This window comes from Vipera ursinii, assembly GCF_947247035.1.
Source record: "Vipera ursinii genome assembly, chromosome: 6".
Classification (NCBI taxonomy): domain Eukaryota; kingdom Metazoa; phylum Chordata; class Lepidosauria; order Squamata; family Viperidae; genus Vipera; species Vipera ursinii.
Window position 1 is genome coordinate 77,508,325 of NC_139515.1, and position 26,158 is coordinate 77,534,482.

The 26,158-nt window shown below is 39.0% G+C and overlaps 1 protein-coding gene across 2 annotated transcripts in view; it reads right to left on the minus strand.

Moving 5' to 3' along the window:
• Positions 1 to 2,729: 2,729 nt before the first annotated feature.
• The window catches only part of RERG (RAS like estrogen regulated growth inhibitor), a gene marked incomplete at both ends in the record, with an annotated part of 117,831 nt that continues 94,402 nt past the window's right edge, over positions 2,730 to 26,158 (minus strand). The window contains 3 exons of one of the 2 annotated variants that reach the window (XM_083365328.1): positions 2,730 to 3,137; positions 6,382 to 6,455; positions 14,394 to 14,450. In XM_083365328.1, coding sequence (XP_083221454.1) covers positions 2,730 to 3,137; positions 6,382 to 6,455; positions 14,394 to 14,450 — 539 coding nt within the window. The remainder of the gene's footprint in view (positions 3,138 to 6,381; positions 6,456 to 14,393; positions 14,451 to 26,158) is intronic. The other variant, XM_083365329.1, reaches the window with a different exon arrangement.

Sequence of the window (26,158 nt, forward strand, 5' to 3'; positions counted from 1 at the left end):
CCTTCCACTGCATTCATGTCTGAGAAGGCCCCTGGGTCCATACTGGCAACTTTAGGAAATAACAAAAGCTGGTGGGCCATCCCTAGCTCCTTTCAAAAGCACGCTAAATAAACTGTGCTACGCTGGTGTAATGAAAAGCTAGGCAGTCAGTAGGAGGAGAGCTGAGAAGCAACCTAATGCAATTTTTAAAATAAATTAATATCTTGTTGGCCAAATCCTATTTTACAAATAGTTAAGATCACAATTTGATGAGAGGACAATATATTTGCAGAATCCCAATAGCGCTATGAGCCTCAAAAAAAAAAACATCTATTCCTGTAGCATAAAGAGGATACCTGCAGACTATGGTGGTGGGTGGTTCAAGTGAAAAAAAAAAACAACAAAGTTCAATAGGATGGAAACTGTGCTCCTTTTGTATTTGTATTGAAATGTTGCTTAGCTGTTTCTTCAATTTTCCCAGCCCCCCTTCCCCCCCCGCTACAGCTGCTTTTGACTTGCTCTGTAAGATTAAATCTGGTCTCATCTCCAATTGATTCCCCATGGCTCTCTCTTAAAAGGTGAAAACATCATTCCAGAGTCCAGCAATTTTTAAAATCACACTTTTATTATAGATTAACATTTTAAAGGAAAAATAAAGTCAGCTATGCCAAATGCCCAAGAACTTTGGTTCTGTTCAAGCCCTCTAGTTTACAAATGTTTTCCTTTAAAGATGCATTGTTCAAAGCTTAAGTAAGTCTCAGAGCCTTCACATTTTTCTGTGAGAAATGCCTAGGTTCCCTTCCCACCAATGCAAAGACTTTCAAGAAACGAATGCTTGCTCAATAGCCCTCATCCCCAAAAACCAATAAAAGAAAAATAACATGGAGAATAATCATTACAGCACAAATGAAAGATAACAGGGGTTTCCAAGTCATTTCCCATTTGGTTGCCTGCCACAATTCATGTGATGCCTAATCATTGAAAGATAATGGATTGTATTTACTTGGAATTGGTTCAAATGTCACTCATCCGATACTGTCTGTACCTCCACCAAAAAAAAAAAAGCATCTGCGACTGTTGATTTTTTTTCTTTTACACTACAGTACCCTCGTGTCACATCGTTTAGAAACACAAGAATGAGCAAAAAAGCAGGAGGCAAATGGAGGAATAGAAATCTTTCTCTTTTACTGCAGCATACAAGGAGCTCTGACTGTAAGAAACCCACAAATTATTAAAAGCACTTGCATTTTTCCCTACAACAATTCAAAATTGCTTTCCAATCAGTTACCTCTTGCAAGCTTATGGCAATCTTGCAAGTTTCATTGGAATGAGGCAGGGGAAAAAGAACAGCCAAAGGGAAACCAATGGACTTTTATGGATAAAGAAAGATTTGAAGAGCCAACGAAAATGCAGTTCTGTGAAACAGGTTTTGTACCTTGACTAGAATTCACTTAGAATGAAGTTGAATGTACACAGCACGCTGGACTGTGATCTACTTCAGCAGATTCTGAGGCAGTGTAGTTTGTGGTTTAACATCAAGCACACCCCGAAAAAGTGGATTAATAAAGCAAATTAAGTTCATACTTGTCCACAGAGACAGTGAGATTTCCCCCCCCCCAATGTGTTCAAGTAGAACGTTAAGCCATCATACTTTCATTTGGATAAGGTAAAATAGGCCCAGTGACATCAATGACCCCTTTCAAGTTCTAGGAATTAGTGAATCCATAGTTAAGTTAGCCAAGGATATATGCCATGTGAACTCAGCCAGGATCTTAGTAGGGAGAATCATAACGTATACAAAATTGTTGAAAAAAATCTAGTTGGTTACATTTTCCTTTTGGAGAAAAGCTGCTAGATAAACCCTAATTTCATTTTCATACATATATTTATATTTTAGGATTTTTTTGAAACATGTTCAGAATGAGAAGACAGGCCTATCGAAAGAATATTGCCTTCATTGGGACTTATGTTCAGTTTTTTTAACAGTGCACTAAAACAGTGATGGCAGTTGTGAAAAGTACATGTCAAGTATTTATAATATCAGATGATTTTTTTTAAAAAAAAATCACACTGGGGGGAAAAATCGCTTGCACAGAAATTGTATAAATGCCATCTAAAATTACATCTATCAAGGAAACTTTCTACAAAAATGTGCCTGAAATTATGCAAAAAAATTCTTTAAAATTGCAAATTAATGTAGGTGTAGAAGGAAATGAATGTAAGGTTTTAAAATGGCAAAATTATGTGAAACTGAAACTTACTGATTCACACAGCCCCTTTTTTTCTTGCTGGATGTTTGAACTAGATGAAGTTGTGTGGCAGCTTTCTTTGGATGTCTCATGCCAAGGGATTAAGAAGTGAATGTGGTAGTGCACTTACTAGAGTTAGTCAGCTATTGCACCCCATAAAGCTTTGATAGTCTACTCTTGGACAATGATAAGCCACGATGTATTAGCCACATGTGAGCATGCAAAACCATCTGTGATGGGTAAATTCCTGAATCCATTCTGACACATCTTTGACATATCTTTTTTTGAAGATATGATGTGGTGGTTAACAAAATTTGAGTAGAGCATGTGTTACCATTCCTGAAACTTTTTTTTTGCATCTCTTAACTTTAAGAATAATGAGGTGATTGTATTATAATAATAATGCAAAGCTTTGACCGTCCTATTGACAAAACACAGTTAAGCCTTCTGTTCCCTCTTCCTGCAAAATGTACTTATTTTGAAAGGAAAAAAGAAGACATCTTAGCTGCTAATTTTGGTAAGCATCTTGTTAATTGCTTGCTTCACGTGAGTGGTGGAACTTCGCCTCCGAGTCTTGCCTTGAACCATTTTCCGACGTCGGACTTCCCGGCAAAGCTCATAAAAAGCTTCCATAATGTTGCCTTCTCCTGTACATGCGGAGCATTCATAGAAGGCACAAGCTAGTTCTGTGGCCAGCTTCTCCCCTTCTTCAGTGCTGACCTGCCTGGAGTGGTCCAAGTCTGCTTTATTCCCCACTAGGATCAAAGTAACGTTCTTGGGTTTTTTGACTTCATCCAACAAGTTCTTTAGGGGAAGGACTTCTTCAAAGCTGCCTCTATCTGTGATATCATACACCAGCACAAAACCTTCACCCCATCGTACGTGTCCTTCCTTCTGAATAACATCCTCCTATTTAAAAAAAAAACAGACAAAGAAAGAAGAAAGTTGTTTAGCAGATCTACAGGAGACAAGATTCATATAGATTTTAGAGACCTCTGAATAGCAGAGTTTCTATGTGATGTTATATTTTGGGGGGAATTCTCTAGGGTACATAGATACATAGCTGCACAAAGCAACATTCTCTTGGATACCTCTAGAGAGAAACATTAATAACTCTGTGTTTACTCCACATCCAAGAGAATATCACCAGAACTGAAATATCTTTGTTCCCAATTTTAGACCACTGTATTATTCTAACATCCTGGCATATATTTTTTTTAAATATAATAGTTCTTCCCCTTTGAACTTTGCATGGCCTGGCTATTGTGGTCAGACTAAGTTACACTAATTGATAGTTGTTCCAAGGAATGGAATATGAATCTCATCTATCCAATTGAGAAATAGTTGCACTGAGGATGAAAATAGCTATACACAGTGCTTTTTTTGTAAAAGAAAAAGGTGCCGGAACTCACACATGTCATACAACCCACCTTGCCTGCCCTACAATGTTCCATCCAAAAAAGGTGCCGGAACTCCGATCTGAGCGTTCTATGAGAAAAAAAAGCCCTGGCTATACACATCTGAGTGAAGAATTGTCTTTGAGATTTGAAGATCTGAAAAAACCTAGAATTATTTTTGAATTTAGCGCTTGCTTCTCTAGATACGGTGAACCTGAGTTTTTTAGAAGCTGCTGAATTGCATGCTAAGATATTTAAATTTTGTAGCTGGAGCAGTGGGGTTGTGCAGTGAGCCAGAACACACAGTTATAGTTGATTGCGTGAGGCGATCTGCACTGTGATTGGTAGCTGTGGGTGTGGAGGGGGAGTTTCCCTTTTTCCCCCATCTTTTTTTCTCCTGTGTGCCCTGTATGCTCTGAGATTTACCTCATGATGGTCCTGTTTACCTATCTAGTTTGCTGCATATGTTGATGTAAAATACATTTATATAAAACTAGACGTACATGTCATATGACTTCATTTGAAACACCTGCTGCACAATTCCCTGACATTGCAACTTCCAGCTGCTCCAATTAACAGAGGTCTGCAAAATGTTTTGCTTTATAATATTCTGACTTTGGAATAGCTGATTTACAGGATGGTCCATTTCCATTAAATTCAGAACAGTTATTCTGAGGTTAGAATGTGACATTCTGGAATTAGAACATTCGGACTGCAAAATATATTGTACGTTTTGATTAGCTAGCAGGTCCAGGGGTAGAGTAAGACTGGCGATTGTAGTCTGGCATTCTCTGGAGGGCTACAGATTCCATATCCTTTAGTTTTGCATATAAATAGATTTTTTTTTAAAAAAAACGTCCAAGTTTAATTACTTTAGCTACAGTGATATAAGCCACTGGAAGTTAAGATTCAAAAAACTGAATGCAACATTAAAAAAAATCTATTTGTGGAAAAAGAATGTGCAGCAAATGTCATACCATTTAAAAATAAATGCCTTGATAAATATTTCAATCATATTATTGGCATAAGCATGTGATATTTCAGTTAATTCAGTGTGACCTTCATTGAATTTTGCATTTGTGTACAGATCAGGAGTTCCATTTTCACTCTGGCATCCACTCAGAACTTTCGTACATTTAATTATGTGTGCGAAATGTGAAATGATGTGAAAATTAAATTTTTTTCCAAATATTACTCTTCATCATCATAAACACATGGATGGAAAAAACACTACAGGGGCTGCTGGCTTCGTCTTTCTTGCTCTTCTGCTAGTAGTAAATGATAAAATATCAGTATCTCTTTGTTCCAGTTAGGAAATTCTACAAATGTTTGCCAATTCTTTCTTTTCCATAATTTTCCTAGTGAGTGGAGAGCTGTATCACTAAGTCCCGATGACAGAGGTAGGATTTCTTTATCTATCTGATTAATGTCAGTGGAGAATTACATTTCTATAATAGATGAAATTCCCTTAGAAATGACGTTATCTTCCTGAACTTTTCCATACATGTCAGACTATTTTCTCCAATTGCTTCTGAGCAAAATTATTGGAGGGGAATGAAGGAAAAAGAGAAAAGGGAAAAAAGGGAGGGAGGGAGGGGGGAAAGAAGGAAATGCCATTAGACAAATCTGGGAGGGAGAGAGGGAAGGAGGGAGAGAGGGAGGGAGGGAAGGAAGGAAGGAAGGAAGGAAGGAAGGAAGGAAGGAAGGAAGGAAGGAAGGAAGGAAGGAAGGCTCCATCTCCAGCTTTCTTTAACATTTTTTCTCTGAGCCAATTCCAATTTATCTATATATTTTTTTAATGAGACACAATACTAGTTCAAGAATAGTACTGGCTTTATATGCAAGTTGAAAAATATTATTTTGATTGGAAGACTAAAGACTAAAGTTCAATACTTAGATCTACTACTCTGTATAGACCAGGGATGCACTTTTAGCTTTGTTTTGTATTCCTGCTTTTAAAAAATCCCTTCCTCATTTTATTTATTCATATAGGACCGCCCAAGTCAATCATATACAAATCAGTCCCCCTGGACTTGGTGGGGCTTACTCTCAACTGCAGCGAGTCAGGGTGGAATCTTTAGATTCTATGGAGTGAAACGTCCCATAATAATGTTTACTAAAACTGTCCTAGCCCACATTTTTCTACAATAGTTGAGATTTCTGCTATTGTAAAGGTAAAGGTAAAGGTTCCCCCGCACATGCGTGCTAGTCGTTTCCGACTCTAGGGGCCGGTGCTCATCTCCGTTTCAAAGCCGAAGAGCCAGCGCTTGTCCGAGGACGTCTCTGTGGTCATGTGGCCGGCATGACTGGACGCCAAAGGCGCACGGAACGCTGTTACCTTCCCACTGTAGTGGTCCCTATTTTTCTACTTGCATTTTTACGTGCTTTCGAACTGCTAGGTTGGCAGAAGCTGGGACGAGGAACAGACGCTCACTCTGTTACGCGGCCCTCGGGATTCGACCCGCCAAACTGCCGACCTTCTGATCGACAAGCTCAGCGTCCTAACCCACTGAGCCACCGCGTCCCTTTCTGCTATTGTAAGAAACACTAAAACTACCAGGAATATGAAGCTTCCGTTTCGTACTCTCTCACAGTTGGCCTACTATTATTTTTGATTATTCTACTTTGTCCCTTTTAATATAACATTTCACTTACAATATTCCACACATAAATACTTGATGACTTTCCTCTAGTGTTACCGTAATTATAGTTTTCTGGCATTGGCATTTTGCTACAGGGATCAGCAGTGTTCTTACCTGCCCAGCTGTATCTAGTATTTCCATGGAAACAACTTCATCATCAATGGTGGCTTGATGACGATAAGTGGACTCTTAAAAAAGGAATGAGAAATATTACATTAAAAGAAAACAATCAGAAAGTATGGTGCATTTCTTTGTTCCCTGCTCATTAGACCTTTCCACTACTTTCTGTTCTAAGAAGTGTGTTATTACTTCAATCCATTTAGTCTGTTATGTTAGCAGGGGGGCAAAAAAAAATGTTGAGAATCAGTCATTTTGCTATTCAGTTTCAACAGTGTGATCTGGAATTGTTCTGGACACCAAAAAATGGAAGCAAAGAGTGGGTGGACTGTCGGCTTCAGATTGCTGACTTGGGAATACAGTTAAGCCTAAGTAAGGCATTGGTGTAGAGATGGCAACAATTTAACCCAGTTAGTATTTCTTCTTTACAGAAAAACTGATTGTGAAAAATATGCAAAGAAGGAAAAGTTCATTAGAACACCTACTTCTTAAGAAATGTGAACAAATATATAAAACACACACACAAATATTACTATGAGCCTTTGATTTTTTTTATTGGGTCCATCCAAGCAACTAAACTCAACTCTGAGGTGATTAAATCAGAATCTTGGCTAAGATAAGAAGTGACAGCCTGTCCTTAGCTTCACGGAACATTTCTTTTTTATGCTGACAGTGTTTATATTTTTGCCCTTTGAGTCAGTGTTGACTCTCGGGAACTGCTTAGATTAGTCTCTGTAATTTTTTTGGCAAGATTTTCAGAAGTGGCTTACCACTGCCTTCTTCCCAGGGCTGAGCAAGAGGACTGGCCAAGGTCAACCAACAGAAGAGAATCTGTGTAGCTCAGGGTTGAACTGTGGAGTCCTTGGTGTTCTTTGAGGTTGGTTGTTCTGGGACAAGGTAACATCTTCAATGCCAAAAAGGAATGGAGTTTGCTCTCCCAGTCCCCCCCCCCCAGCTGGCTTTGTAGCTCATGATATCCCAATTTATAGCTTGGTGCTATACAAATGGATTCTACCCCAGAATCTATGCAAGTTCAAATCCACAATCATCCATGAAACTCATCGCCAAATGGCTTTAGGCTTTGTTGCTATCTCTCAGTCTGTCAGTCCAGGAGGTTTTAGGACTGGGTTTCCCAATGTGTAGTCTACACATCTTTGGTGTTTCCTACAGGTATGACCTATCAACCCTGACTGCTCTTAAGAAAGCCAGATCCTGTAGCTGAAACTCAAATACTTTGGCCACCTAATGAGAAGGAAGGACTCACTGGAGAAGAGCCTAATGCTGGGAAAGGTTGAGGGCAAGAGAAGAAGGGGACGACAGAGAAGGAGGTGGCTGGATGGAGTCACTGAAGCAGTAGGTGTGAGCCTAAATGGACTCCAGAAGATGGTAGAGGACAGGAAGGCCTGGAGGAACATTGTCCATGGGGTCGCGATGGGTCAGACACGACTTTGCAACTAACAACAAAGGTATTACACATGATTTCTGGTGCAGATGCTAAAATGAAAATGAAAATGGCCCCAAACTGAGATGAACAGTTCATCTTACATAGTTTTCCATAGAATTTCAGTGGGGAAAAACCACACAATTCAGCAGCCTTGCAACATTTTAACTAATTATTTTTTAAATTCATTTTTATTTAATTTGGGGACCTTGTAATAGTCAATAGCTGGGGGTGTTTCATGTACCTAAGCTTTTGTAATGTTACAGAGATCTGCACAAAGGGAAAAAAATTGGGGACTGTTATTTTAGAGTAAATGGAAAGAAAAAAAATGCATTCCAATTTGTGTCCCTGTAAAAATGGAAAGGATATAATTGTAATTTATTATACATTAGGAGAAGGTAATGCAATACATGTGACTTTTTCCCTGGCATTAGTTTGGACCTTCTGCCACTGTCATTATTCAAACGACGGACTTGCATTTGATTATGTTTTGGTCTTGTTCCCTGACTGGCTTAAGAGCCAACATTCTGGAATATGTTAAAGCATAAACTTCAAATATTTAGATCCATGTTTGAGATATTTGTTTGGTGTTCACTTAAAAGCAGCAACAACACTTCAGGATGGAGAATTCTGCACCATATAGCATCACACCTTTCTCTTTCCCACTGACCCTGTTAATTTACTCTAAATTGCCAGTTATACCGCATTATCATAAAACAAAAGCAAGAGAAAAAAATTAAAAGGAGACTGGGAAAAAGAACAGAAAGCCTTATCCCCTGCACTGCTGTGAATTATCTGATTAATGAATTTGATGCGGAATAAATAACTTTTATTTATCGCCCCGAGTCCCTCGGGAGAAGGGCGGTTTATAAAAACAAATAAATAAATAAATAAATAAACTTTTATAAATAACAGTGGAGTCTTCTGTGGCTCCCTTCCAAGTTATCCTGTGCTAATAGGGGAAAAAAACAAGTAACAACTGGATGGGCAATGAGGTGCAATATCATGAAAAACAAAGCAAAACCTGTGGTATAGGGTTGTCCTTAAAGTTGATTAAAAAAAAAAACTGGCAACCATGGCTGTACCATCTAAACTCCAGCTGTATGACCTACATAAGAGAAGGCAGAGCTTCAATTGCACTGTCTTGTCTGCTTTCTTGACCTCTTGACCAGATCCTACACACATTTCTATCTGTCGATTCTCCCACAAATGCAGAGGCCCTCTCCACTGAAATTCCTTTTCATGGCTTCAGAAGCCATCCGCAATCAACATCTGGTAAATTGGCTGAAATGAACTTGTGGTGTTTTCTAAGGATTTTTAATCCTTCAAAGATAGTAGTGCTAAGGCCAGAGCTGAGGATGGATGCAGAAAATCTTATCTTACACTTCAATAAGCAGATTTTTGTCAGCCATGGCTAAATGGGAAAGTTTACATGGGGTGTAATGACATATAGGAATGGCTTTGGGAGAAAGAAGGAAGACCCATAGAGTGGCTGGCTAGGACCACTCGGAGGCTCCAACTGGTGCAGAATGCAGCCGCAAGAGTTGTGTTGGGAGTCTCCCGATACTCCCATGTTACACCTCTGCTCCGTCAGCTGCATTGGCTCCCAGTTGTCTTCCGGGTGAGATTCAAGGTGCTGGTAATGGTCTTTAGAGCCCTACATGGCATGGGTCCGGAGTACCTTAGGGATCACCTGCTGCCGGCATCAACGTCCCTCCGCCCTGTGCGCTCCCACAGAGAGGGCCTCCTCAGGGTGCCACCGGTCAGAGAATGTCGTCTGGTGGCCCCCAAGGGGAGGTCCTTCTCTGTGGGCGCGCCGGATTTGTGGAACCGTTTGCCGGTTGAGCTCCGGATGGCGCCAGACCTTCGCTCCTTCCGACGCGATCTGAAGACCTACTTGTTCGAACAAGCCGGCCTGGCCTGATGGGTGATGGGATTGGGTTTTATTATCGTTTTAATGTATTTTAACTTACTGTTGTAGCTTTTGGACACTCTGTTTAATCTCTTTTAATTTTTGTATTCTTGTACTTTTATTTGTTTGCCCTGTTCACCGCCCTGAGTCCTTCGGGAGAAGGGCGGTATACAAATAAAATTATTATTATTATTATTATTATTATTATTATTATTATTATTATTATTATTATTATTATTATTATTATTATTATTATTATTATTGGCGTTGAAGTCAGCAAGTCTTAAAGTTGCCAAGTTTGGAGACCTCTGGACTAGACCAAGGCCAGACATGTGGCAGCTAAGTCTGCAGAAGGGATGGGGGCATGGCAAACATCTCAGGAAGGACTCTCCCTAGTTGCTTGGACTGTAAAAGGAATGGGGGAGAGATGTATTTTCAGATGTATTTTCATTGCAAGATTCTCTTAAAGTAACCTTACAACAAAGATAAGAACTAGTAATCCTGAGTGAGCTTCTTGTCTGGACTATCCCACAGACTGACATAGAGCAAGAAGTGTTGAAATCTAGGAAACCAAAGAAGAGATGGATATATAGATTTTAGGGGTCAGAACTTAAAACGTTTTGGCAAATGCTTCCATTTTTACTCAGGGAAACAGAATACACAAAATTAAAAAAAAATGGGAGAAAAACGAACAACAGCTTTGTATCTATTCTTTTCTTTTTAAAAATGACACTCATTTGCTCCTTTCAGATTCTGCTTGCCTGATTGAAAACATCAACAATTATGGGGAAAATGGGTTTCTGAAAGCTACATACATGACAACTTTTCATTTTTTATGTGATTGTAAAAGATCAATTACATTTTTAGGCTGCATCAGCAGAAGTGTCATTTCTACAAAGGAAGCCATAGTTTCACTTTCTCTGCATGAATCAGGTCTTAGGTTTTTTTTAAAAAATCCCATTTATATCCCGCCCTTCTCCGAAGACTCAGGGCGGCTTACAATCTAAAGCACAAATCAATGTGCTTAGCAATAGCCTTCATTCTATTTATATGCCTGCTTATTAGGGCTTTCGGGGGGGGCAAGCGGCATTATTTCAAAGTCAGCTTATTGCCCCCAACAATCTGGGTCCTCATTTTACCTACCTCGGAAGGATGGAAGGTTGAGTCAACCTTGAGCCTGGTGGGACGTGAACCTGCACTAATTGCAGGCAGCTGGTGTTACTTAAGGAGGCATTAGCCCACTGCTCCACCAAGGCTCTTAGTTCAAGGATTGTGTCCAGTTTTGGGTACCATTCTTTAAGAAGGATTTGAACAAATGAGAAGATAGCAAATGTCAGTGTGTCCATCAAGTTGAGCAGCTCAAGCTACACACCAGAGACTGTTCTATAGAGGTCACAACCATCTCATCCCTTACCTAGAATTCAGCTTCACAAACTAGGTTTCACATTCTGGTATTGGTGTAGCAGTGCCTTTGAAAGCCACAAGAATCTCCTGGATGACTTGTCACTCCACATTTTGTGATACTTGTAGTTATAAAAGTCAAAGGCACATTTCAAGCTGGCATTTAAGAAAACAACACGCACACACATATACTGTATATATCGTTGCCAAAAAAAGAGCTCTTGTTTGCTTAAACATTGCCTTATTTCTAGTGACTTTGGCAGCCATTCACAAATCAGTTAAATTATAATTAGTTTGTGGATGTCAGTGCCATATGCTTGGAGTCTAAAAGAATTGCCAGGAAAAAAGTATGAGACAAATTGCGACTGTAATTGATTACTAAGCCACTATTAATTTTCAAGCAGAACACAATTTCAAGGGCCAGTTCATTTCGGCTTTAGAGCAGCTTGGAGAATCTGAATCATCAAGAAGGGGGGATATAAGTATTTTCTTTTTTAAAAAAATCTAGCTTGTTCTCTGCCCCTTTGGGCAGAATTTATTCTGCATCACATTCCAAACTTGATTATAATTGTCTTGTTGGGGTTTACATCAGTTCAAAGTTCCATTGGGTAGTGTATCAGCAGGGAAGAATGTTTTAACAGCACGTGGCTTGACTATCTACAAAAAATTTCATTGCAGTGTCAACTTATGGCATTGTTAGTAGGATGACTTTTAGAATGGATGTTGCACTCTACTCTTAAAAAACAGAGCAAAATCATATGTCAAGCCAACTTTGGGTCAACAAAATTTCAGTTCTTCCACACTTATACTATATATGTGTGGTGTGCCACTTGCACCCATTTCTGGTTCATGAGGCCCTACTCACAGTTACTCATGCCCTGATGGCCTCAAGAATAGACTACGGGGACACACTTTATATGTGGCTGCCCTTGAAGAGCATCTAGATTCTAGAACCTTTGACTCTAATGCAAAATGTAGCAGTACTGACAGTTATGAGTGTTTCTAGAACAATACATGTTACATTTCTGCAAGCTGCATTGGTTACAGGCGAGCATTATCGTGAACCAACACCACACCAGAAGCGGTACCATAGAAAATCCCACCAAATGTGAAGATGCCAAACGAGTACTGCTAGTGAAGTTCATGGAGAGTGGTTCAACCATGAATTCAGAAGCCTACTGTGAAACGTTATGAAAACTCGGACGAGCTATCCATAACAAGTATCAGAGCATGCTGACTTCCAGTGTGGTGTTTGTTCACGATAATGCTCTCCCGCACACCACTAGACACACCCAAGAACTTTTGAAGCAGTTCCATTGGGATGTTTTTGATTATACCCCCCCATAGCACAGATTTGGTGCCGAGCGACTACTACTAAGAAATTTCAAACCTTGTAAGACGTTATGACAAGTGCCTGAATTTGAATGGCGATTATGTCAAAAAAGTAATGTAATGCAGTATTTTTCTAATGTGTATAATAAAAGTTCTGTATCTGTGAGCGTCTATCATTGATAACCAAAGGGAGGTTTATTTCCAAATTGCCCTCGTATGAGTACACTATTTAAAAGAGATCTTAAAGAAAAAATGCAATAGGCAAAGGAGAATCATTTGACTACTAGAAAATAAAATAGGATTTGTGAGTTATAACACAGAGATGAAAGCTAAAGTGGGAATACAAATGATAAGCCAAGAGATGAAAAATGACTTGGGTAATGATCTATTACTGAATTTACAAAAGTGAGCTGTTAAAGCGAGGAAGAAATTTCCAAGAATATTTGGATGGAGATCAGATCTTATGACAGCATCTTAATAAAGCAAAGATTAAGAATGATGGGAGCAAAAGAAATGAGTATGAAACTGACCTGCCTGATTAGGGTAGAAACAAGAAATTCATTTATACTATTCTGAGAACCTTTTATGGACATTTTGCTAATCCTGGACCGAAACATTAACAATTTGGGGAATGGTGGATGGATAAGGCTTGAGATATGGGAAGAAGCAATTTATGTAATGTCATATCAAAGACTGATACTAAATTTGCTTGCACTTTTTTTTATAAAGAACATCAGAAGTGACTCCCTTGGTGGAGCAGTGGGCTAATGCCTCCTTAAGTAACACCAGCTGCCTGCAATTAGTGCAGGTTCGAGTCCCACCAGGCTCAAGGTTGACTCAGCCTTCCATCCTTCCGAGGTAGGTAAAATGAGGACCCAGATTGTTGGGGGCAATAAGCTGACTTTGTAATAATGTCGCTTGGGGGGGCGGGCGAAAGCCCTAATAAGCAGGCATATACATAGAATGAAGGCTATTGCTAAGCACATTTGATTTGTGCTTAGATTGTAAGCCGCCCTGAGTCTTCGGAGAAGGGTGGGATATAAATGGAATTAAAATTAAAAAAAATAGTCTTTCCTTTTTCCTTTTCTGTGTGTACTTTTTCCTTTCCTTTTTTTCTATTCTTTTGTTTCTCTTGGATTTGGGATGGTTTAATTTTTTAAATATTATTAAAACTTTTTAATGAAAAGTAATTTTTTTTTAAAAAAAGATGCAATCAACACTTTCCCCACCCCAAAAAAATTAAAAATGATTTCAGGGAGCATTTTATTCCCCTCTGTCCAAAGCAGTTATTTTGCACCAAGCATATTTTCTATAGTACTCTAATTTTTAAATAATATTGAGAGATTACATTACACTCAATAACGGTAGTCATGCAGTCCAAAGACTAGGCTTAAAATATTTAAAATCTGGGAATTTTAGGGTTGTTGTCCATTCAAGCTCATGCTTTACTAAGCTTTTATTAAATCCCATGCCAAGGTCTTTTCACTGAAATTGCTTGGCTAATTTGGTTTGCTATTTTAACTATATAATTATGGATATTGAAGCCTGCTCACATTAAACTTAGTTTTTGCAACCTGACTGGCAAAATGAAAACACGGTCTGAAATGTCAGCATAAAAAAACAGGCTACTGGTTCATATTACTGTTGGTTCAGTTTGTTGGTAGCTCTCTAGGATTTTGGGGAAGTGTCTTTTCCACAATTTCTTGAATGGAAAAATACTGGAGATTGAACCCACATGCTACATGCAAAGGTTATATTTCAAGACTGTTCTAATGAAGTAGCATATATGTCTGTGATGGTATATTTTTATTTATTTAAGAAAATCTATATGGCCATGCAACTCAGCTCTCAGTGATTCTGGGTGGCTTACAAAGATAGTAATAGCAGTGTAATTATAAGACACAATAGGAAAAAAAAACTCACCAAGAGTGGGGTCATACTCCCATATGAATCGTTTGGTCAGAAAACGTACAACAAGAGCTATAGGAAAGAAAAAATATGATCTGGTGAGTTTATGACACATAATAGCCCAAGCAGTTTAAAGGAGTACAATTAAAATAAATTCTCTTATTTCTCAAATTTGATAGCCACTTAATATATTGAAGTAGAACATATGGATGATTCAGGCTGTTAAAGTTCAAAAGACTAAGGAAGCTTTATGTTAATGGATAGGTCTTTATGTTATGGATAGAGGGCAGATTTTTTTTTTTTAAAAAAACACATTTTGTAAATCTACCCTTTGATGAACCAAAGAAGATAGAATAGACTGCCATAAACACTCAAATTTGTCCTTTTAGAATTTGTTTTGAATGGTTTCCATGCTAAACTAAGCATATGACAAATATGCTTTGGATCTGTTATCACGTACACTGCAGTTTCAGTTAACGTTTTGCAGAAATTTCAAACGAAGGACATGTTCTGGATTACAGATTCGACAGCTGATCTCTTTGAATTTTACAAAAAAACACTTATAATCAATAGAAACCATAACTGGCTCTGTAAAATGTAATTTAGGGAGAATATAAATTAAATTAAAATAATAAAAATTCAAAACCATGTAAGGAAATTTAGAGCAGTTAATTGGGTTATTTTTTTTCCTCCCATAACACAGTCTCACATTTTATTTCGTTGCTAGACATATCCCAGGTTTCCTCAGGACAATATATACCATTTTCTCCTGACAAGAGAGAAAATTGACTTAAATCTTTACTGACAGCGATTCAACACTTGGTGGATTTGATTTGTCAAAAAAAAAAAGAGAGAGAAATGAAAACATATCATGGCTCTCAACTTTTAGCAGCATCAAAGAAAGAGCCAATAAACTCTAATAAGAATGTTTTTTCACGCGTTATGATTTGTTCATCCATCATCAGCAGGAGATGCAAAATCTTGTTAAGAACATTTTAGTTGAATGAATCATTAACTCTCAAAAGAGTTCAAGTAAACACTCATAATATTAGACCCCAAGTTCACTTCAAACCTTCTATAGCTTCCAGAGCTGTAAATCTGTCTCTATAAAGCTTGAAGATACAATTAACAAAGATAAAAAATAAATTCAGGATCTGAGTTTTTTCTTAAGATGATATATGGAATATCTGTCTAAAAACGTTGTGCAAAAAACAGCTACAAATTGGGTCTTAGATTTTCTTCTTGTGCTGCTTTTCAAGTTTTGATGGAGGTTTATCAGTCCTACTCACTAGTTCAGGGGTCGGCAACCTCGGCTCTTTTATGACTCGTGGACTTCAACTCCCAGAATTCCTGAGCCAGCATAGCTGGCTCAGGAATTCTGGGAGTTGAAGTCCACGAGTCATAAAAGAGCCGAGGTTGCTGACCCCTGCACTAGTTCATAATCAAACAATTGATTGTTTGGACAACAGGAGGTATCCCTGATTACAGATAGTCCTTACCTTACAACCATTCATTTAGTGAACATCCAAAGTTACAACAGCACTGAAAAAAGTGATTTATGACCATTGTTCACACTTATGGCCGTTGTAGAGTCCCCATGGCCACCTGATCAAAATTTAGATGCTGGCCAACTGGCACATATTTATGATCTCTTTTAAATAGTGCATTCATATGCAGCATCCCGGGGTCAAATGATCACCTTTTGCAACCTTCTGACAAGCAAATTCACTTAACCGTGTTACTAACCTAACAACTGCAGTGATTCACTTAATCACTGTGGAAAGGTAGGTCATAAAATGGAGCAAAACTCAACACCTGTCTTGCTTAGCAACCAAAATTTCAGACTCAATTGTGGTCGTAAGTCGAGGACTATCTATATATGAAAATCTCCCTTCTCTCATATTACTTTCTAGATGTGTCCAATTACAAATCCCCTCATCCACAATAAGGACATTTTCTCTTCCACCTGTGCAACACATCTGAGAAGCAATACATTAAGACAATTAATTCAAAGGTTCCATATATAAGAGCAACATATTTCAAAAGCTAAATAACGATAAAAAAAGATGAAGATAACTGATTATTAGAAACGGCACTTTGCTTGGACATTTCACCTGTTGTGTCTGTTTATTTATTTATGTGTATAATCAAGACAGCAATTGCTTCCTGAGGATAGTTTACCACTGAACCTCTGAACAACCTGCAGTCTGAAATAGCTCTATCTCTACACAGTAAACGTCTTTTACAGTAGGTTGCAATTTTAGGGCAATTTCTTGATTCATGAACTGTTAAATTGAGGTTTATGAATAAACCTCTTCCAAATATATTTTCTCTAGTGAAGAAATCCCTTTCCCCTCTGATAGAGAGATGAGATTGCAGCACATTTTAAGATCTCTGATAGAAGTCAACTTCTCAAAGATCCAGCTGATGAAAGCAGTTCTGACGGAGAGCTAATTCTGTCTAGAGGTTAATGCAGTAGGCTAGAAAGTGGGAGATCATGAATTCAAGTCCTGCCTTAGCCATGAAAGCCAGCTGGGTGACTTTTGGCCAATCACTTTCTCTCAGCCCAACCCACCTCAAAGGGGTTGTTGTTGTTGTTGGAAAAATAGGAGGGGAAATATGTGTTGAATATGTTCATTGTCTTGAATTATTTGTAAAAATAATAAAGCTGGGATATAAAGAAAGAAACTTCTGTAAGGTGTGGGATTCATTATTATTAGTCTTATTATTATCCATACATTCCCATATTCTATGTCCCCTGAAAAAAGGAGAAGGTAATGAATTGGCACAATCAGTTTTATTTGATCAGTTCCCCATTTCTGTTTTTTGATTCAGAAAAATCTTGAATGTGTATGCATATGTGTTCTGTTTCTAAAAGTAGACACATATAAGTATTTGGATCTGTTTTATCTAGCTCTGAAGCCTTCAATCCATAACTATTAACATCGCATGCTTGGGTGAAATTACCCATGGTTTCTTACTGAAATGGAACAAGAATCCATCTCAGAAATACAATCAAATCAAAATTCCAAATGACAGGTGGATTTTTCATGGTCTGGAGGACAAAATGGCTCCATTACTTTCTTTTGTGGCTTTGACATTTGAACCTAAATCATCCAGTGGTCGGATTTGTGTCAGCATGTGTGCTTAGTGGTAGTAAAAAAATTATAATGGGGGGGGGCTCAGTTCTTGAGATATATTTTTTTACAAAGACCTATGGGGTTGGATTGTTTATTTTATTTATTTTTTATTTATTTATTAAATTTTTATACCGGATTGTGTTTGTTTATTCAAATGTTAACGGGAGCAGAAGCTTCCTCATATTTTTGGGTTGGATGCATCTTCCCTACTCAACCAATTGTTTCCTTCCTGATCTCCTGGAAGATAGGAGGGGATCATCTGATCCCTACTTTCCATCTCTATTCTGCTGCCCTGATTTACAGTACATCAAAGGGTAAAGCTATAGGCCAGTCTTAAGTATCATTTCTAGTGGCTCTTGATATTTGTACACCCTTTTGATATATTGAGATAAAGTAGAGAGTTGATATTAAGTCCTCTACCTGTTTTTTTATCTCTAGGGATCTCTCTCTCTCCCTCCCCCTTTTAGCTGCCTTTTATCCCATTCTGTATTTGAGGAGGAGGAGGAGGAGGAGGAGGAGGAGGAGGAGGAGGAGGAGGAGGAGGAGGAGGAGGCAGGAGCTCCTGTTGATGGAAATCTTTCCATTATTCCATACTTCCAGAAAAATGCTGCAAAGTATACTCTTGAAAAGCAGGACAGAACTGTGGATAGATCCAGCCTCTCATGCTACAGGAATAATTTAGAAAGTGACTGCGAACATGGAGAGTCTTGCACCCTCTGTAGTTCCTGCTAGGGCTCCCAATTAAAAAAAGAACATAATATGACAGATTATCTCTTCTTTAGGACTCACTGGTGTCCAATCCAAGGGATGGATGAGTGGCAAACAGCTGCTTAGTTGTGTCAGTATTATAGCAGGTGGCGGTCCCATTCTGTTCAGTGACTCCGATCGGAATGATACTGAATTGAAACATGAAGCGAATTACTTGTTTCAGCTTAATCTACCCAGTTATTCAAAGTATTTCTTCTTGCCTAGAGGCTTCCTTGATTTCTTCTACCACCAAGCCCTTGCTACTTAACAATCTTTTAAGGGGAATTATTTGATGGATGTGCTGCAGGCACAGGTAATAATATCTGTGCCTGCCAACCCACCAACTCTTTCCTTGTTAATAATGTCTGCTGTAGAAACTGAACTGCCCCATTTCTGTCTGTCGTCATCTCAAATTAGCCTGCAACATGGGTGGATGGTGAAAGTGGTTAGATAGCTGCTCTTTTCAAAGCTCAACGTTTTTCTGCATGCTTCAGAAACCAGAGAGGACAGCTTTGCACAGTCTGACATGGAAGAAGAAATGGAGAATCGAGCCAAAGCAGAAGTTACATGAGCTTGTTTTAATCTGCACAAACTAGTTTTCAGCATTCCATTACACTATAATGGGACTTCATGACAGATGGAAGCAGAATGTATTCACAATTTTAGATTAGTTGGGCTTAATGCATAAAGAGCTTGAAAAAAAATGGAACTTCAATGTTTTATATATATATATAGACAGCAGCAAGAATACGCTATGCACAAAAATGGAAGGACACTTTGATTCCCACAGTGGATGAATGGCTGCAACAGTTGATGGAGTTAGCAGAGATGGCTAAATTGACTACTTTGATTAAAGAAAAGAGCACAATTTTGTCTCTACTCGAAAATCACTGTTGGACTTTGTACTTTGGCTGGAAAAAAAAGGAAACTCTGAATTCAGGTTTTGCTGCTTAGATAGATTTTTTGTTATAGAAATGACTGGTATGTACTGTACTAATATAACCTTATTCTACTGCATCAAAAAGAGTGAGAAGTCAATGCTTTTCTTTTTCTTTTTCCTCCCCTATTTTCCCATTTTTCTTTGTATTTCTGTATTTTATAGTTTGATAAACTAATAAAATATATGTTGTTGTTGTTGTTGTTGTTGTTGTTAGTTGCGAAGTCGTGTCCGACCCATCGTGACCCCATGGACAATGTTCCTCCAGGCCTTCCTGTCCTCTACCATCTTCTGGAGTCCATTTAAGCTCACGCCTACTGCTTCAGTGACTCTATCTAGCCACCTCATTCTCTGTCGTCCCCTTCTTCTCTTGCCCTCAATCTTTCCCAGCATTAGGCTCTTCTCCAGTGAGTCCTTCCTTCTCATTAGGTGGCCAAAGTATTTGAGTTTTAGCTTCAGGGTCTGGCCTTCTAAAGAGCAGTCAGGGTTGATCTCCTCTAGGACTGACCGGTTTGATCGCCTTGCAGTCCAAGGGACTCACAGGAGTCTTCTCCAGCACCATACTTCAAAGGCCTCAATTCTTTGGCGCTCAGCCTTTCTTATGGTCCAGCTTTCACTGCCATACATTGCAACTGGGAAGACCATAGCCTTGACTATACGCACTTTTGTTGGCAGGGTGTAGAAGGTCTCAGATTCAATCTTTGACATCTCCACTTGAAACGGGTAAGTAACAAGAGCTGGAAGCATCCCAGCTTCTTCCAAAAAAGCCTCCAGTTATCACTATAAATAGTTTCATAGAGTAATGCCCTGCATATATTAGGAGTTTATCATTACTCAAGTTCCCCTTTCACCTGTTTTACATTTTGCTTGTATATCCTAGTCAGTGGAGTTATGCCTTATTAAAAAAAAAGTTTTGGAAGAAATGCTTCAGACCTCATGAGACCACAACACTTCTTTGCTATTCGTTAAAGAAACCCGTCTTTTCCCAGGCATCCAAATAAGAATGACAAATGCTGTTGCTTTAAGGCAGGGGTCGCCAACCTTTTCGGTTCTGCAGAGGTGGTAGCGGCAGGGGGAGGGGGGAATGGTTTCATGTGCACAACCTAAATCCCATGCATGCACAAAGGAAGCTTTGTGCACTCACCTGCTGCTTCAGTGGCTCAGTTCCCAATGGGCTGCAACCTGGTTCCCAATGGGCTACAGCCAGTAGTGGTCCACAGCTTGGGGTTGAGGACCTCTACTTTAAGGAATGATTTATTAATGTTACTATGACTATGTAACAGGGACAATTTGTTTAGGCCCTCATGGAAACTTAAAAGAAGTTGAGCTGTTTTAACAAGTAAGTCTTCTTCTGGATCATTTTCAAAAGGTCCACAATGGTAGAGAGCAAGAAAGATGACCTTGGTGGTGATAGGCAGGATCTGTCTTCAGGATGATGGAGAATGAAATACATTTTAATTCTACAACAGATACGTAATTATCAGAAGAAGCTCAGACACCTCCCTAACTCATTGAACAATAAAGACGAGAGGAGGGGCAATCATACTTCCACGATTCTCTTATTATAGCAAATTTAAATAAAAGTAGTTTTACCGTTCCCATGGAGCTGATTTCTTGATGTAGTCTACCTAATGGTCTTGACATTAATGCTAACAACCAATAGTATAGAATCATGAGACAAAAGAAAATCCAGTAACCTACAACTGTTACTGCTTGCATTGAAAAAAAATCTTCTAATCATAACAATTCATGGGTATGCTATGCAAAATTTCCATATGATACAGGAGTGAGATGTGACCCAATGTGCCTCAGACTTAATTGCTATTTCTCCACACCTCGTTATCCTACTAAGGGACTGTTTCCCAGTTCAACAAACCTCACAAATCAAGAAGTCTTTCAGTATGAAAAGAAAGACCAGGGGAGTGATATTATAACAGTGTTTCAATAGCTCACGAGTTGCCACAAAGAAGATTTTCCAAATCATCTGAATGCAGAACAAGATGCAGTGGATGGAAACTAATCAAGGAGAGAAGCAACCTAGAACTAAGGAGAAATTTTCTGACAATGAGGACAATTAATCAGTGGAATAACTTGCCTCCAGAAGTTGTAGGTGCTCCAACACTGGAGGTTTTTTAAGAGATTGGACAACTATTTGTCTGAAATGGTATAGGGTTTCCTGCTTGAACAAGGGCTGGACTAGAAGACCTCCAAGGTCTCTTCCAACTCTGTTATTTTGTTATAGGTAAAGGTAAAGGTTCCCCCGCACATGTGTGCTAGTCGTTTCCGACTCTAGGGGCCGGTGTTCATCTCCGTTTCAAAGCCGAAGAGCCAGCGCTTGTCCGAGGACGTCTCCGTGGTCATGTGGCCGGCATGACTAGGCGCCAAAGGCGCACGGAACGCTGTTACCTTCCCACCGGAGTGGTCCCTATTTTTCTACTTGCATTTTTACGTGCTTTCGAACTGCTAGGTTGGCAGAAGCTGGGATGAGTAACAGGCGCTTACTCTGTTACGCAGCACTCGGGATTCGACCCGCCAAACTGCCGACCTTCTGATCGACAAGCTCAGCGTCCTAACCCACTGAGCCACCGTGTCCCTATATTTTGTTATAGTACTAACTTATTCAACTGCTATTTCCCTCATTCAGATTCTTTTTTTTAAAGTATTCTGGAGAAGAAATAAGTCTGAATGTGCCTCTGATGTGAAACAGCTCAATTGCAAAGATGACCTCGACAGAGCGTTGTCAGTTAGAAAATAACTACTTAGTTATTTGGGCCAAAAAACCTTCACCACTTCCAAGAGCAAATTTGAAGAAGTCTCAGGTGCCTTATGTTGTGTGACCCTTGGGCTCCCATCACAATTTCTTCACATAAAAGCTTTCAATGGTAAAGCAAGTTGAACAAAAGATTTTCTCCTTTATGGATAAAAATGTGTATGGCTTCTTCTGCCTCTAGCATTTATATACTACTTTCCTGGGCTTAACATTCTTCAGATATATTAATTCATGGGAAGTGTCATGTTGGCTGGTATCTTCCTTAATGTTTATTAGGCTTACTGTACCATCAACTCAGTGGGTTAGGACGTTGAGCTTGTCGATCAGAAGGTCGGCAGTTTGGCGGGTCGAATCCCGAGTGCCGCGTAACACAGTGAGCGCCTGTTACTCGTCCCAGCTTCTGCCAACCTAGCAGTTCGAAAGCACGTAAAAATGCAAGTAGAAAAATAGGGACCACTACGGTGAAAAGGTAACAGCGATCCGTGCGCCTTTGGTGTCTAGTCATGCCAGCCACATGACCACGGAGACGTCCTCGGAAAAGTGCTGGCTCTTTGGCATTGAAACGGGGATGAGCACCGGCCCCTAGAGTTGGAAACGACTAGCACGCATGTGCGGGGGAACCTTTACCTTTACCTACCATCATTTTACTTCATTACAGTAAGACAGGCGGCAACACAAAGTATCAGACTTCAGCACAATCGTGTCCTGTTCTAGGCACAGCTCCAAAAGGACAGTGACAGGTTCAGAGAGAGAGGGCAGACACCAAGAAGGCGAGGGATCTAGAAACCAAGTCCTATGAGGAACGTTTAGCCTACAGAAGATATGACTGAGGGGAGATAAACTAGAAGGGTTTAGATATCTTCAGCTATTGTCTATGGAGATTCTCAATCACGCAGGTCATGGTGTTCCATGGTGCTTTTTTCAAAAGGCAACTGGACTTTCTTGGGGGTTTTTTTCTCAACAGAGCAGGAAGGATAAGATACCACCTATCTCCTATTTATAACACAGTCCTTTCAGCAGTTCCAAGCAGGTTCCACACTAATTTGCACTCTGATTCAGGTGGCTCTGAGGATACAGATAAATCCTCAACTACTCTCGAAGTGCTAAGGACCAACTCTCAGAGGACTAGCAATGATCCTTCCATTCCCCACCAATTAGCTAGAACTGAAGAAGCTTCTTGGATGGGAACAAAATATTTTCAAAGGAAAAAAAAACACCCCAAAAAGGTCCAGTTGCCTTTTGAAAAAAAGCACCTTTGGGGACGATCTTAAGCTGCTGACGTTGAAGTAGACTTATTCTCCATTGCTTCAAGAGGAAGGACAAAAAAAAACCCCATCAGGTTAAAAATACAGGAAGGAGGCGTAAGTTGGAATTTCCCAACTTTTTTTTTATTGAAAAGTTTTACAATTTTTAAATACAATGGACTCCCTCCTCCCCCTCCCCTCTCCCCAACCCTCTTCTACCCTCCCCTCCCCAACTTCCCAGAGCTGAATACAGGGTATAATAATACAAACATAAACTAAAATATGCTAACAACAAAAATAAAACATTAAGTTCTATCGGACTTTAACTCTCCATAGTCATAATATTAATAAAGTAACAAATAACTAATCATACATCATAAAAATCCACTACTTATTCAAATGCTAAATGAAACTTTTTAGTCCCATATTTATTCTGGATATATTCAATCCATCTTCTCCATTTCACAATATATCTCTGTTGCGATAGATCTTTCAAATATGCCGAAATCTTTGCCATTTCCGCCAAGTTGGAAACTTTCAAAGTCCACTCTTCTATAGTCGGCAATTCCTCCTTCTTCCTGTATTGCGCAACTAAAAGTCTTGCCGCCGTAATTAGATGCAACATCAACTTAGTGTCTATAACAGTAGTATCTGTAATAATACCCAATAAAAACAATTGCGGAGAAAACTTTATCCTTTTCTTAAATATCTTTTGCATATTCCACCAAATTTTAATCCAAAAGGCTTTAACCTTTTTACAAGTCCACCATATATGAAAATATGTTGCATCCTCACAACCACACCTCCAACATTTGGGCTGGCAGTTTGGATACATACTTGCTAATTTTTTAGGGTCTAAGTGCCACCTAAAAAACATTTTATAAAAATTCTCTCTTAAGTTTTGGGCCTGTGTAAATTTTACATTTCTAACCCAGATCTTTTCCCAAGTGTCCATTGTTATAACTTCTTGAAAATTCTGGGCCCACTTTATCATACAATCTTTAACAAGTTCCGTTTCTGAGTCAATTTCTATCAATGCATTATATATCTTTTTAATATGTGCTTGACCTTGATGGAATTTCCCAACTTATTTAGCCAAAAGAATGAATACCACACAAAGTGGTGAGTTCTCCTTTACTAGAGATCTTCATACAAAGATGGAAACACCACGTGTCAGAAATGCATAGTGGATCCTGCACTGCACCAGGCTTTGATTTAGATGTTCTCTAAGAGCCTACTCAACTCTGATTTTTTTTTAATGCTTAAGTCTTTCTTTGGTTCTAGCCATAGTTAGGAAATAAAAAAGGGGGCCATCTGCAATGTAGGACTTTCCTGGAAACCCTAGACTCACTTGCCCAGCATATTGAACTGTTGCATTCTGGAAGGTACAAGAGATACTTAGACTTGGAAAGCTTAGCTTCTAAAGCTACATCAATAAGGTTTTCATATGTGGTGGACTTGTAGAAATATAAAAGCTTTTTGGATTAAAATTTGGTGGAACATTCAAAAGATTTTTAAGAGGAAGATAAAAGTTTTCTCTGCAATTGTTTCTATTGGGTATTGTTGTAGATTGTGATGTTAAAGAAACTAACTTGATGTTGAATATGATAACAGCAGCACGGTTACTGGTGGGACAATATTGGAAGAAGGATAGTTTGCCTACTATAGAAGAATGGGTGTTTAAAGTTTCGAATCTTGCAGAAATGTCTAAGATTTCTGCTTATTTGAAAGATCATTCACAGGAAAGATATATTTCAGTTTGGAGGAGATGGATTGATTATATTCAGAATAAATATGGGACTAAAAAGTTCCATTTAGCTTATGAGTAGATTTTAGAGGGATATTGTTATCTTAGTGTTAGTACTTTGTATGTATCTATGTTAAAGGGGAGTTAAAGCAGATTATGAATTTGGTTAATTGTATATTATGGATAATTCTTTAGAATATGATTATTATAACTATAATCCTGTATTTAGCTCTGGGAAGTGTGGGGGGGAAGTAGGGTGGTTTGGGCTGGGGGGGATTTGGGGATATATTGTAAAATCTTGTTTCTGTAAAACTCTTGAATAAAAAAAAATAAGGTTCTTTTCACCCTTGCGGGAGGAATGGGCTTATGGAGCAAACTATCCCTATAACCCTTTTCAAAACCTAAGGGGACCTAAAGTATTTCAGCTCTACCCCATTCCAGGCTATCTTGATAATCACTGGCCTCATGCTCTGAGCAACACTTTAGTTAGGCAGGATACCTAGAAAAAGTGTGACTCCAAAGCCCAATCTGATTGTGTTATGTGTACCAGGCACCTAATCCTGTCCATTTTATCCACTGACTCTCACTACACAAAGCCATAAAATGTTTTTTTTCTGGGATAGAAAATGCCAGAAAATGGTTTTTCCCCCCCTGTCTCTGGAAATACCCAATAAGACACTGAAGAGCAAGTAAACTATCCCGAGATCCCACATCACCAGTTTTGCATCCATCCCACTCAGTAGGAAATGAAATTTTGATGTGTTTCATAAGGAAGCTCTTTGGTTCTTCTCCAAAATAGGTAATAGGGAAGGCAAAGATAAATGATTTGCTACTCTTCCCTCTTCCTCCGCCTTCCTCTTGTCCTCTAATTGGTAAATTTCAAAATGCATTGCCATAATTCAGGATCTGCCCCAGAGGTCTTGCCTTCTCTTCTTTCTCCTCCCCATCAGCTAGCCTACAGTTACATCGACTTTCAGCCCACAAGCAAAAGCAAATTTTGAGTCCATTGCTCTGTTGGCTTCCATTGCAGTTAAAAAAGATTATAAATCGTCCATACAAGTTAGACAAATAAAGCTATAACTTTCACGTCCCTCAAGAGATCTGAGCAGTCTCAGGAAATTCTGAAGAAGAGAAGAAAGACCAAAAAGGCAAATTAGAAAAGGAAGAAAGCCATCTTAAAGGTGGGAGAAGAGGG